Here is a 14,404-nt window from a genome sequence, read left to right as displayed (position 1 = left end):
TATGGACCATATCGTAAGTTTTTTATTTTTCTCTTTATTTAAGTTGATAATATTTTAATCATTTACACTTTAACCACTAAATCCTTTTAAGACTTTTTATTATGTGACTATGCATTTTATTTGACAACTTTAACATTTGACTGTATCATAGTCTTTAATATAGACATTAACTTTTAAAAAACTTTATAAAATGTTTGAAAGGATTTCTTTTTCATATGTTTATTGATAACGATAAATGTGCCTAAAAATATGTATAATACATTCAAGTTGTGTCAGTCTCTCCTTATTAGGCATACCTTTAGGCTTATATATACGCACATTAATCATTTTCTATGTCTATTTATAGCAATATTTTTGTAAAACCAGAAAACAGCCTCTGATTTTATATAATTTAAATATATTTTAATTATTCTCATAATACTCCTAATACATCAAAAACACAATCATGCCTCTCGTCCTCACACATACACACACATCAACACCACTATCAATCCCTCACCGTCGGCCGACCAAACCATCACTGTCCATCCCGACTGCCTTCATCGTTCCCGAAAATCATCACCGTCGCTGCCATCAACACTACCATCAATTGTTTTCCCCTATCTAATCACCTCATTCATTTCCCTTCTTTCTTTCTAGCAAACGACCACCAACCACCATAAACTACACAAAAGTTGTCCGCCTTTTTTATGAAGATTTACCCATCACAAAGATGTAAAGAGGAAGAGAACGAACTTTGAATCTCCCTTTTCTACTCAATCTAGAAACAAGAACATCAACTCCGCCATCACCAACATCATTATCATTGTCATTACCACAACATAACTTTAGAGATTTTTGTCTCCATCATTTTTTATCTTTTTTTTCCCCAAAAAAATACAACCAACTATACTACTGACATCAAAAATGTGCAGACATATGTAGAAAAAGTTCACATATAGAAATGTGAAGATTTTTTAAAATTCATAATACTTTCACACTTATAAACTAAACAAAATGTTCACACTTAAAAATGTGGAAGCTAAATTGTAACACTTAATTTTCACGTTTCTCCTCATGAAGAAGTTTGATGTTACAATTTGACTTCCATATTTATAAGTATGAACAATTAATATATTTTTACATTATTAAAGTGTGAATAATTTTTCTCATATGTATAAGTGTGAAAAAATTATAACCTGTTAATTTTTTCACACTTTATGAATTATTTTTACATATTTTAGAATGTGAAAAATAACAAATTTCTTGACATGTTATAAAGATAATTGTGAACAATAACATATTTATTGTAATGATTAAATGATATATAGTGTATGGATTAAGTAAAGTTGTTTTTGGTTTATTAAATCAAATCACAAATATTTTTAATTGAATTAATAGATTAAGTATTTTTTAAAACAGGACATGTTGAGTTTATCGTGCTTCAAACTACCTATATTTGTGAATTTTAGTGTTTGATTAACCACTTACAAACACCAAATAGTTCCATTCCCTTAATCCAAATCCGAATAACGTAAAATTTAGTATATCATATTGTATTCCTAGCTTCTTATTATATTTTTTAAGAAACATTTTTTTATTTATGGTTTCGCGCAACATTGCTTTTGCTTTTGAACAACCTTGGAACTAAATATTGAGAAAGTCATTAAACTTGATTCTCCGGTCCCCGGGGCCTCTCAAACACAAAGATGAAAGATGTATGTGTTAGCCTTTTTTTAAGGACGGACATATAACATACATATTGTAGTGATATAATTGAAAACTACTCCAAATATATGTTAGTAACACATGAGGTCATGACCATTTATATAGAGACAGGTTTAGACATATAGTAAAAATATTTGAGACCCCTGCAAGTACATGGCTACACTTTTCAAGCCAAAAGTTGAAGGGTCAAGACAATGACGGAACTTGAACTATTATATGAAGGGGCTAAAATATAAAAAAAACTATTTGGAAGGGTTAAAGCTAAGTTTACATTACATTTTATAATATAAATTGTAAATTCATAAATTAATTTAAGCATAATAAACTAAATTTTGGAGGGGCTACAACCTCCCTTGGTCTTAAGTAAATTCCATCCATGGGTCAAGATCAAGTCGGGTATATATTCGAAGAATGCAAATAATTAAGTTTAATTTGTCGATTGTCCTATTCATTGATGGCTATAGAGAATTAGTGGCTCGTATCTGATCAGTAGCAATACGCTAATAGCTAGTCTGAATGCAAAGTTAATTAGTAGTCGATATATATTGTCCTACTCATTGATAGCTATATATCAAGAAATATCAATTGGCTCGTATCTGAGTAGCAATGATAATATAGTCGAATGCAAAGTTTAGTCGACTGTCCTATTCATTGATAGCTAAAGAGAAGTATCAATGGCTCGTATATATTCGAGTCGCAATATAGTTGGAAGGTCAAATATCTCTCTGATTAAGATATCTATGATTTATTTCTACATTTAAGATTGATACACTTTGATATCTAGATAATTATTAAAACAGTAAAAATCCTAGACTTTTAAGACAATCTTTAAACTCAAAACTATTTTAAAAAATTGTCACGTAAGATTTATCCTATGTGGCATCTTCATAAATTTTTTTAACAATATTAAATTTATTTCTATATATACATCACAAAAAATCTCCATATTTTTTTTTATCCTTATTATTCGTATAATAATAAGAAAAAAGCTTTGTATTTTAGGTAAATATGTTGATATCTCAAATGGGACGTACATGGTTTATACTCGACATTGCCGCTATATATAATACATATTGATATTGATTTAGCCGAATAATACCATTGCTCAATCATTATATGATTAGTCATTTATTGTCGTTTTTTACTCATGCTTATGAATTAATTTTCCTGTTAAGAAGTATATGTCTGAACTATGAAGATATATATATAATTAATCCTTGAAGTAGTTGCTCACAATAAGAAACCTAAGGCTACTATCTTCTCGAAACAAGTAGATACGATTAGCACTTCATTACTTGCGGAATCATTAATACGGTTGATATTCTGGAGATTGATCATTGGCTCCACTTTGCCTTGGACAATAACGGTTTATATGATTTGCTTTTTTACTTTTTTTTTAATTATTCATATGACTTTTATCCTGTTAATTAATCTACAAAAGTATGAAATATATGTTTTCCACTTTTTTCTCATCAATTGTTGCCCTGTATTTTCTTTCATGCATTATTATTTTACTTTGTATTATTAATTGATTAACGAATTAAATTATAATGCTTATTTAACATTTATTATATATTTGGACTCTTTTAAATTTTCAGGAAGATAGGCAAATCCATAATCATGCTTGAAGATGTCAAGCATAAGTTACTTAATTCATGGGTAAAGGTTTGGGTCTTAAATATATGTCAGGTGACAAGGTTTGAAACATATTTTATATATTGTATTTTTTTTAAGTTATTTTGTTTATTGTGTTTTTTTTATCTAGGTTTATACGACTAAAAAAAAAAGGCCATAAGTTATAAAATAAAATAAAATAATATCAAATGGTATCATGAATCATGAAAGATGAATTCTAAAAAATGCATATCATAAAATGACAATGATGAGTAATTGTTTATTTTTCTCATTCTTGGCAAGTGTGGACGCGGTTATATATTACATGCAACCTTTTAGTTAAACATTTATATTTACATTTGTAACATGTTTATATTCAAAATCACGAATTAGATATTTGCTTGATTTTGGTATACCAATAGAGACGTAAACACACATTATCTAAAGTATGAATGGAATGCTTTGCTGGAAAAGAAATAAATACGTATAAATATATCGTTATTGTCAACAGCTAAATTTTTAATTAAAACAAGTATGTCAAAACCCTAACTTATAACAATTCACGCAACGCGCGAGAAAAAGACCTAATATATATATATATATATATATATATATGTCGAATACATGTACTCCGTAATATTGTGCCTAAAGACCAAAACAGAAACAGATCATATCGAAGTACACATTAATTAGACATAATGTATGATATATCAAAAGTTCACATCAATCTTTGCCATTTATTTTAACTATTCTAAATTGTATCATATACTATATACAACTCTTGATTGAAATACTAATGTAAAAACATTATAACACGATCCGATCCATTCATATATATATTTTACGGTATCATATAAGAGTAAAGTGAATATGTGATGTCATTTATTTAAACTTAAATATAAAATTCATCACATACTAAATTTTTAGAGTAATATTTATTGTACAATGATTAAATGATTAGGCATTCACATTTTTTGTGAATTAAAATATTTGTGAGAAGCTTACACCTAAACATACACATATGATAGATACATATTCTCATTCCTCAGCGTATAAAAAAATGATTAGCTCAATTTTGGATATAAAATTACTCCAAAAAAGCCAGATGGATACTGACTAACATCCTTAAGTTTGGTGCGCATACTTCAGCATCAAATTCTGACTACATTGTAAAGGATTTACTGTTCTAGTCTTAGTAGGTATAACGTAATTAAGGCAATCTTACCAAATTTGTATTTAAACAAAATTCTAACTTTTAATAATTCAGAAAAAAGATCATTAATGGAAAATTCTTTTACCATTGTCCACTGGGCTAAACCCGGTGTAATTAAAACTAAATTAAGAATGTACATTACATGGCTCTAAATCAGTAGCCAAAACGGCTACGTATGCGGTGTCCTGTCTATCATCTTGTCCGTTATTTAATTTTGCACCTAACCAAATAAATGTATTTGGTTATATCTATACATGTCATTTATATACATGTGGACCAAAAAAGTTTACGCGAGATTGATGCTATACCTTAAGCTCCAATGCATTATTGAATTCCTCATATCTAATTTTAAATACGTGGTCCAATTTATTGCGTGTTGAAAAAGAGATTTTGATAGTATCAATCTAGATCACGATTTTGTATGAAATATTTGAACTTGATAATTTTCACAAATTAAAGTACCGCGAAATCATTCATTATTATTTTTTTACGTGTATTATAAATTTAATTTTTGTATTCGAGCTTGAATAAGAATGATGTAGAAGAGTTCGACTTGAGCTCACGTTTGAAAACTTTCTAGTTATATTTTCTTTTGGAGGAAGACATTAATGGATGATTTAAATCCATACAAGATTCGCACACTCATATATATATATATATATATATATATTAGCATGGTACCCGCGCAATGCGACGGTGGTCGGAACGACGATGGTGTGGTGGTGGAAGCGATTGTTGGTGGTGGAGGCGGCGTCAAGTGATGTAGATAATTGATTTAAAAGGTTAATGAAAATATTTTAAAAGATAAAGGACTGGTAGTTTAATTTATTTTACATAATTTCCTCATGTAATATTTAAAGAGATAGTTGTTTTTTTGTATTAGATAGTATAAAAGTATAGATTAGTGTATAGGAGAATTAGGATTAAGAAATAGGGGTATTTTGGGTATAAAAAAATGCTGAAATTTCCTAAAATAGAGAATTCAATATGTTTTATAAGGGGTTATAGATATAGTTATATTTTCCTTTATGCGATGTATACAAATTACATTAAACCAACCCAATAATTACGAAGTAATTAACATTTTAAACTAGTGATTATACCTCATGCTCGAGATTGAACAGGAGACCAAATTGAAACGTTTTTTTGTACTCTTCATTAATTATAATGAGATGATCAGGTTTCCAATTTTTATATATAGTCGACACCACTCTATTGTATTGCTGCTCGATCAGTCACTCGATTTATTTTTTCCAATATTTTGTGCCATTGATCAATATAAAATCACGTACTATAGATTTTCATAAAAAGCATTAGCTCAAGGTGCTCTCTGCAGGTTGGTAATATTTACATGTGTTATGTGTAGATATTTCTCGTCTCATGTACATACAAGACTGATACTGTCCTTAACATTCTTAAAATTAATAAACAGTCTCCTAATAGTAAGGCGCCCGGATATGCATACATTGCGGGTTCGATTCCCACCAGGGCGTTTTTTCAAATTTATTTAGGTTTTCTCATGAAGATATTAGATATATGTTGAGCCTGGGATTCGCTGACCAGACTTGGTCGCTGACGTAAGTCATCAGCGAGTCCAGTGACTCTTCATCAGCGGATTATGTCTTTTTAAATTGTAAGTCAAGACGGGAAGAATTCAAATCAGAAGAAGACAAAAGTCACATGGTGATTCATCTAACTGTATTTTACCTTGTAAGATAAAGATGCAGGTGGACCAAAAGAGAAGGGTTTTTCTCTCATACCCGAATTGGTAAAGAAGACAAAGGGCTTTCTGCGCAAGTACTTCGAACCAATAGGATCTCGACAACCACCATCCATCACTATCAAGAGAAGGCTGTGTTGCCATAATTCCTCCCCTATATAAAACAACACAGCCGCAATACAAACACTTGTGTTTGTCACCGTACCATGCATAAAGTGTGTGTCACTTATTTTCTCTCTTTTAATTAACTTTTTAAGTTAGTCTGTATTTTCTTGTAAGACAAGTTGTAATATCGACCGTGTATTCACTATTTAATCAATGATACATATGATTAGACTTGCATAAACTTGTATACATGAATATTACTCTTGTTCTAGCTTGTTCTTTACTTATTCTTATTTACTTTCTTGTCTAGTTAATCAAATATAATTATTGCAAATCATGGATTGTCAAAATAAGATCTCATCACTGATTAAAAATAATTGCGTTAAAAAAAGTATATGTAGGGCCGGCCATTTGTTAACCGTTTGATTTTCTTCTCAGTTATTTTTTTAACGTTCGCGTCACGGGAGGCTAGCCGTTACATCCAATTGGGGAGACAATCACTAGCGATCGATCCACGAAGTCAGGGAACCACAGGGGAGCTAGGGAAAACCACACCAATTTAGCAAGTAAAGAAAGCACGACGCTAAATTGGGGAAAAACCTTGCTTGCTCGGATTCGAACCTTGATCTCCCAAGGCCCAAACTTTATTGCAAGACGGGGATGTCCACTGCGTTATTAAGGCATGGACGTTCCCAGTTATTAATACCAAAGTCCTTAACATTCTTAAATAAACATTAAAGACCCTTTATTAAGACAACGTGATGAAGGTATTTTACCGGCATCATATGGCTAATACGGGGTGGGTCAATGGGTATCCAATTATGATACCGGGGCTAGGGTTCCTTCCATTACTTTTTTTTTTTTAGTCTAATGGTATAAATGTACTCTGTATAGTTGATGTAAGTTTGTAAGCTAATGGTATATACTCTGTAAAAATGATGTTGGGTTTCAAGTTCAAATTTATATAATCATGATCTCACTTCATTATTAATTTGAACGTTTCAAAAAGATTATCTTAATTAGCAACTAGTCTAAAACATCATTATATTAGCATACATATATATTATCATACATTATATCCATTATTAACGTAATCGAATATGAATAGTGACTTTACAAAGAAATTACAGATTACAATATATATTAAGTTTAGCAAAGATGAAAAATGAAAGTTAAAGTTTTTGTCATATATAATAATATAACAATTAAACAGATTCTACTAGCTAGAATATTATTAAGTACACGTAAAGTCTACTATGTGCTACGTTAAACCTGACGACTGTAGTTACAATCCAGTTTTCTCGATCACTAAATCCTTTGATTAATTTTATGCATACGATGAAACTACAAAACTACGCAACATCTAACAACTTAAGAACAAACAATAATGAACATATAGAGAGAGATATATATTTAATAACTTAACTATTATTTGAAGGCAAATGTATCAAGCTAGCTAGTAATAAAAATCCCATCTCGTCTATCATTGAATAACTCTCCATTCTTTCCTCGAATGAAATAATAAAAGAACTGATACGAACAAGATCGAAAGAAAACGAAATACATTAAGAAAGAACTCTTTAATCTTTACAATTGATCATTCGGAAAAAAACCCATTCCATGTTATGGGTTTAACCTCAAACAGTCTCTTAATGCATGGTTAGATTAATCTATATATACTAAATAATAAAGAAATAAAAAAGTATAGTACGTAGTAATAGTCGATGATCATAATGTTTAATGAATTTCAGAACCGAAGCGATGAAGTGAGTGACTCAAAGACTTGTTCTTCACAAGGAATGGTTAGGCCCATTTCATGATCAAACCCGAACTCTTCTTCAGCTTGCCTAAGCAGGCTTTGGAATTCGGGCCGTGACAAGAACGAAATGGGTATCACATATCGGCTACGATTATCGCCAACGTAGACGACAAAATGTCCCTTGGGTACATCCTCATTGTGTTGTTTGATCTTTCCTGAGCTTGAACATCTCTTCATAATATGCTTCAAAAGTGCTGCTTGTGACAATTTGTTTGATGACTTCTTGAAGGCCATTTTGGGAATTTAATTAGATGTCTATCTTTTTCTAATTTGCCAAGTGGTGTTTATGGGTATGTGTAAGAAAGAGGATTGTTGGGAGTTTGTTATTGCAAAGGTGGTGAGATGGGAATGAGGGAAAGGTGTAGTAGTGTATTTATAGGGTACATATATAACTACATGTGAATGTGTCTTTATATCCAATTGCTCACATGCATTTATAATAATAAATCTATGATATATACAAAATAAAGCTGCTTTGATGTGAATGATGAAATAAACATTGGGTGTAAAACAAAGCTTACAATGTGGATTAACGTTTTATAAGTACATCCATTGATGAAAGAATTTGTACATAGTTCTCTATAAATTGTCTCACATAACACACGAATCAGTGTTGCTAGCTCTATGTTAGTAACATTTTATAAAACTTACGTACTTATGAACCTTTCATTTTATTCAAAATTATTTTCTTATATAGGAAATTATAAGTACTCCTAATTTAAAGGATTGTCCCAGGAATAAGCATATTTAACAAGCAAATGCATTGATGAATACTCAAATAAGTATTTAGTGAACAATGAAACAAATCACCACCAAATGGTCTATTAGTAAAAAAGAATGTTTTCTTATAAAAAGTTTCAGATCTAAGTCTTATTCCAGGCATATTTGAGGTTGCCTTAAAATATTTAGAAATAATAAACCATAGAAAAGAATAGTTAGCTAACTTTTTTTCTTTTCTAGTTAAGTTCTATTTTGTATATAGTTTTTTTTATATATGTTGAATGAATCGACCGAATAAATTAAATTACTATTATTACAGTATTTTTTTTATATTTAAGAAATGGAGACTGAGAAAGAAAGAGTGCTTATGATAAAAGTTAATGAGTTCATGTAAAATTTTTCTTTCGTGGATTATTAAGTTTTAAACAAACAGTCATCTATACTCTCTTATAAAAGTTATAAATGTGGTGTTGAAATTTTAGAATTTCAGGGATACAAAAAATTACCAACTTACCATTCCCCTTAAAACAAAACACAAATATCTCTATTCTCTATTTCTCTCAACCAAAACAACACACATAAAAAATATTCTTTCTTTCTATATAACAAAACAACACACACACCCTTTATTTCCGTCAATAACCACCACCATCGTCCATCATCACCAACAGGCCAGCATCTGCCGTCCATAATATCCGCAGCAACGCACGGGTACCATGCTCGTTCGACTTAACCAATTACGAGATTTTTATATTATGTCTATTAATTATAAGACGTTTCAAACATTACCTTACTTCTCCTTCCCGATTTTTTCCCTCTCCTCTTTCCCTCCGCGTCTCTACCGGCTTTTCCACCACTCTCCTCTTCCCTCTCCTTTCTCTCTTCCTATACGGTTTATTTTTAGTGTTGTTCAGTTAGTCAAACCAGTTGTTTGTTTTAAAATGGCCATATGGGTATATATTAGAAAATAGGAGAAAGGCATGTGGGAGTGTTGGGGCTGAAAGAATGGCAAAGTGTGATTATGTGATCAAAGTTTGTGAACATACTGGGATTGTTGCACTTTAGCATGACACAATGGCCCCTTTCCTCTCCAAAAACCATTTGTTTATTACACTTGTCTTGTATAACATACTTTTTTTTGTTTCTTTCCAAGTTCTCAAAGCCTATCATTGAATGCACAGTTAAGCTAAAAAACCTTAAATCTCTAATCTAGCTATCTTTTTGTCCATCTATTAAATTATTAAAATATAGTAAATGTTGTATTTATATATTTACAACAACAATAAGACCCAATCTTTACGCGGGGTATGAGGAAGGTAAGCTATAGACAGTCTTACCTCTACACAAAGGTAGAGAGACTGCTTCTATAGGGATCTCTGCCACAAAAAAGTACAAGACGGAAAATAAAAAATATTTATAAATACACAAAGTTGTATTTATATATTTAGTTAGTTATTAATGTTAACTAATAAAAACATAACTATTTAGATTTATGTATGTATTGATTCCATAAAAGTGACATAAAAATTTAAAGTTATTATTACACTTTCTGTGTATAAAAAAGTTTGGAAAGGAGTGGTAAAACAAAAGTTAATCTTACATCCCACTCACTTACTCACTTAGGTTATTAACAAGATAGAGTTGTCCGAAAGTACGATTCTATGCTAGTAATATATATATATATATATTTGCAATAATCTAGATACATGTGAATTAACTTAACATCTCGAGTGGCCCATTTGACTGAAATTCTATCTTTTTTCCTGAATAGTAAAAATGTACTTTATTGATAAAAGTTCCACGCACCACACTTAAAACTCTTTAACCTCATTCAATGGTCAAAACTTAACATGTTATACAAACGTGATCTTTTTGATCATCACATTGATTTCTTTACTTAGGTATATATGTACTTTTCAGATTCCTTATAATTTTTTTTTAGTTATATGTGGGGTGATAAAATAATTATAAAAGTTCACACTAAAAAATGTGAACTTTTATTTCTACACATTTTTTAGTGTGAAGAAATTTTCACACACTTTTAATTCAATATATTTCTACACACTAAAAAGCGTGATAAAATTTTTAATTTGTTCACACTCACCTAAAAGTGTGAACAAATGCAATATGATTTGTAGTGTAGACACCCCGAATAACGTATGCTAGTACTCAATCACAAACCAAACAAACCTTTTGCTTGAACCTTCAACTTCAAAGTCAAAACCCCTCTTAGAAGAAGGAATTTCAGCCACTTCAAAGCAAGGAAGAAAAATGAGAAAATTTGCTTATGTGAAAAAGTATGTCTAACAACTAAAATCTAAAATTAAGCCCTCTATATATAGGGGTTAATTAGGTTAAACAATCTTGGAAAACAAGTTAGACAAAGGCTTACAAGGCCTTTGTCATGGCCGGCCCTTTAGTTTTAGGGCTCAAATCCATTTTCCAATTTTCACATTTTAATCCTCTTTTTTAACTAATTAAATATAATTAACCTTTTAATTATGTTTAATTAATTATTTCGTGATAAACTAATTAATATATTACTTTAATATATCAATTAATATTATCGAGTTACCGTGTCATTTCGTGTGACCCCGTAGGCTTAAGTTATTCCCGGACATGCGATTTATAATAAAATAATCACACTCCAACAGTACGTATGAGAAGTACAACAAATATAGGGTCTCTAAACTAGCTTCTTCATATAGACACATGTTAAAAGCAAGAAATGTCATCCATCATATCATGGTACGTTTGAATAGATTGTAAACCCAAAAAGTTGTAACTCAATCACATTGTAACATCATTTTCTAGCATATTGCTACTTGTTAATAAATATTCGCTAGCTGTTCAAAAAGAATAGAAGAGATATATATACGACAGTTTATCTAAGGCTTCATGGAAATTAACATCTTTATAAATAATTAATGAATATTTTTTTTTCTTACCGACTCATTTAATTTGATACTTGCACGTACACGGCCTTTAAGTTATCGGCAAGATGTACGTGGCTACGATCTTCGTATTTGATACCCATATAACCCACTCTAGAACGGACTTTAGAATTTTTTTTACGGATGAGACTAAAATCGAATCAATTGGGGTAACTAGAAACTTCACTCCAAACATTTGCAAAAGTAGGAAGTCCGGTTTCTTAGACACCAGACTTTGCCACATAAATTGAAGTCCGGTGGTGTAGACACCGAACTTGGTTGATTTGATGTCTCAATTGGAATCTTACACCATTCAACCACGTTGGAAATCTGCAGCTTTCCAGAAGTGCGGTATTGGAGAAACCCAACTTGGTGTCCTTTTTGTAGAAGTTCAGTGACTACACCACCGGACTTCAATGTACGTGGCAAAGTCCTGTGTGTAAGATACCGGACTTACTACTTTTGCAAATGTTTGGAGTACTGAAGTTCCTAGTTACACATTGATTTGATTTTAGTCTCATCCGTGCAAAAAATTTCCGGACTTTATGGTGTCATTCAAAGAATTGAATTTTTATTGATAAACGATATTCATATCCAACAATTGATTAGCATCATGGAATTGAAGAAATTGAGTGATAATATGTTGTTTTCATGCCGACTTTTTGAGCACGTACATATGTCAAAAAAAAAATAATTTCTTTCATTTGACAGATCCTGCAACTTACCATTTTAGTTTTTACTATACCTTCTTGTTTCAAGAAAGTAAGGACGATACGAGTCCAATTAAACATAGTTGCATGTGTATGCAAGTCTTGAGTCTTTCCCTCGTGATCAATTGTTTAGATACTATGATATTAGAATGAAAATATATATAGATTTTGGTTATAAAAGCAATGAGATATTTATGATCACGAGAGTAAGTACCCGTGTGTTGCGGCGGTGAGATGGTGGGGGTGATAGGTCATAAAGTGTGATAGCCAAATGCCTTAACCGTACGGGTTCCGCCATCGGATTTAAAAACTCGTCGAAAGTATATCGAATGACATCTCTAATGAAAGAGTATGAAATTTTAAGAACACCCATATAATTTTTATAATTTATCGATGTACGGTTTGTGAGATAAAAGATTTTGAATGAATTGGAGGGATAAATGATTAATGGAAAAGAGAGAAAAAATATGATTGGTTGATATTTGATGAGAGAGAAAAGGTATTTGTTAAATTTATAATTGATAGAAGGGACATTTTTAAGAAAGGTAAATGTTGAAACTTAAAAATTTAAACGTGAACTTTAAACTTTATAATATAGTATAGATAATGATTTTAAGTGGGAAACGAGTTATCATCGTATATAGCGGGCTCGGCAAACAGAGGCGCGCTGTTACATTTCGGTGAGCTGATTACACCATTTCCGGCACTTAATTAGGTTTGGACGAAAAATGGAAAACTCGGTTTATGAAATATATGGTGTTTCACAAGTCACTCGATCTCCAATGTCTTACAAATGAGTGTTAATTGGTTTCATTCTTACCACTCTCATCTATTATTTGGTTTAAAATTCATTGATGATCGATTTAACATGGTTAATTCCTATTAATGAAACTATGAAAGGTGACATGACATTTTAGTTTCACTCTTAACACTTCCTCTACTCTAATATATTGGTTTTTAAAAACCAACACGTACTTTACCGGCCAAAAGGTGCTTCAAATTAGCCCAACAAACATTCTTTTAACCTATACAATACTCGTATTTGTCTTCAACATGCCGCTACCCAACTGTATCTACTAGCTATTTTTTTTTTTATTTTATTTTATTTTTTTTTTCTAAATTGGTAAAACTTGTGGTTTTTTCTATCTTAATTAGTTATTGGAAAAAGACATCTCTAATTAACTAATGAGATTCATATTTTAAGACTTCCCTGTAAAGAAGCCCAACATGTTCAAAACTAGGCCATTCAATTAGAAGTTATAATTTAGTGTTTTTCCATTGTTTTTAGTTTTTCTTTCTCTTCAAACGATCATTGTTTGCATCTTTTTTCAATTAATAGAGGACAATTACAAAGTTCAAACATACATATAAATTGTCTATTTTTAGACTCATTAAACACGTCCACAATTTAAAGTTTATATGCATGCATACCTGGAAAATCAAAACCCAAAGTATTATTTTTGTCATTTATTGTTTTTTCAACGATTTTTGTCATTTATTTATTTTGATAACTTTAACAATACAATACAAAAAAAAAAAAAAAAAAAAAAAAAAGAAAAGAAACCTGTATAGTAATAATATTACATTTATTATTTTATTATGACTCTTAAATTAGCTCAGTTATTTTTACGAGTGTAAACTAGCTATTGAAAAAAGCCAGCCATTATCTAGCCACGTACCTATTGGTCTTAAAATTCGTAGGCATCTAAGCCCGGTGACAACAAGGCACTGACACGTTTTGCACCAGCCATTTTTTTTTACCCACAAATGACAATACAACTATAATCAACTTGCCATTGACACATGTGTATTTATTTGTGCAAGTTTTTGCCAGTGACATCCAGCATATATAGCTGGTGAGAA

At 30.7% G+C, this 14,404-nt stretch overlaps 1 protein-coding gene across 1 annotated transcript; it reads right to left on the bottom strand.

Moving 5' to 3' along the window:
- Positions 1 to 7,906: 7,906 nt before the first annotated feature.
- Positions 7,907 to 8,536, bottom strand: LOC122584896 (auxin-responsive protein SAUR50-like). Its single transcript, XM_043756971.1, has one exon. It carries the CDS (start codon positions 8,410 to 8,412, stop codon positions 8,107 to 8,109), a length of 306 nt encoding a protein of 101 aa, XP_043612906.1. The 5' UTR covers positions 8,413 to 8,536; the 3' UTR covers positions 7,907 to 8,106.
- Positions 8,537 to 14,404: the final 5,868 nt, after the last annotated feature.

The sequence above is a fragment of the Erigeron canadensis genome, chromosome 1, assembly GCF_010389155.1.
Source record: "Erigeron canadensis isolate Cc75 chromosome 1, C_canadensis_v1, whole genome shotgun sequence".
Lineage (NCBI taxonomy): Eukaryota > Viridiplantae > Streptophyta > Magnoliopsida > Asterales > Asteraceae > Erigeron > Erigeron canadensis.
Note: the sequence above shows the minus strand (reverse complement) of the source record. Positions and strands in the feature narration are given on the sequence as shown.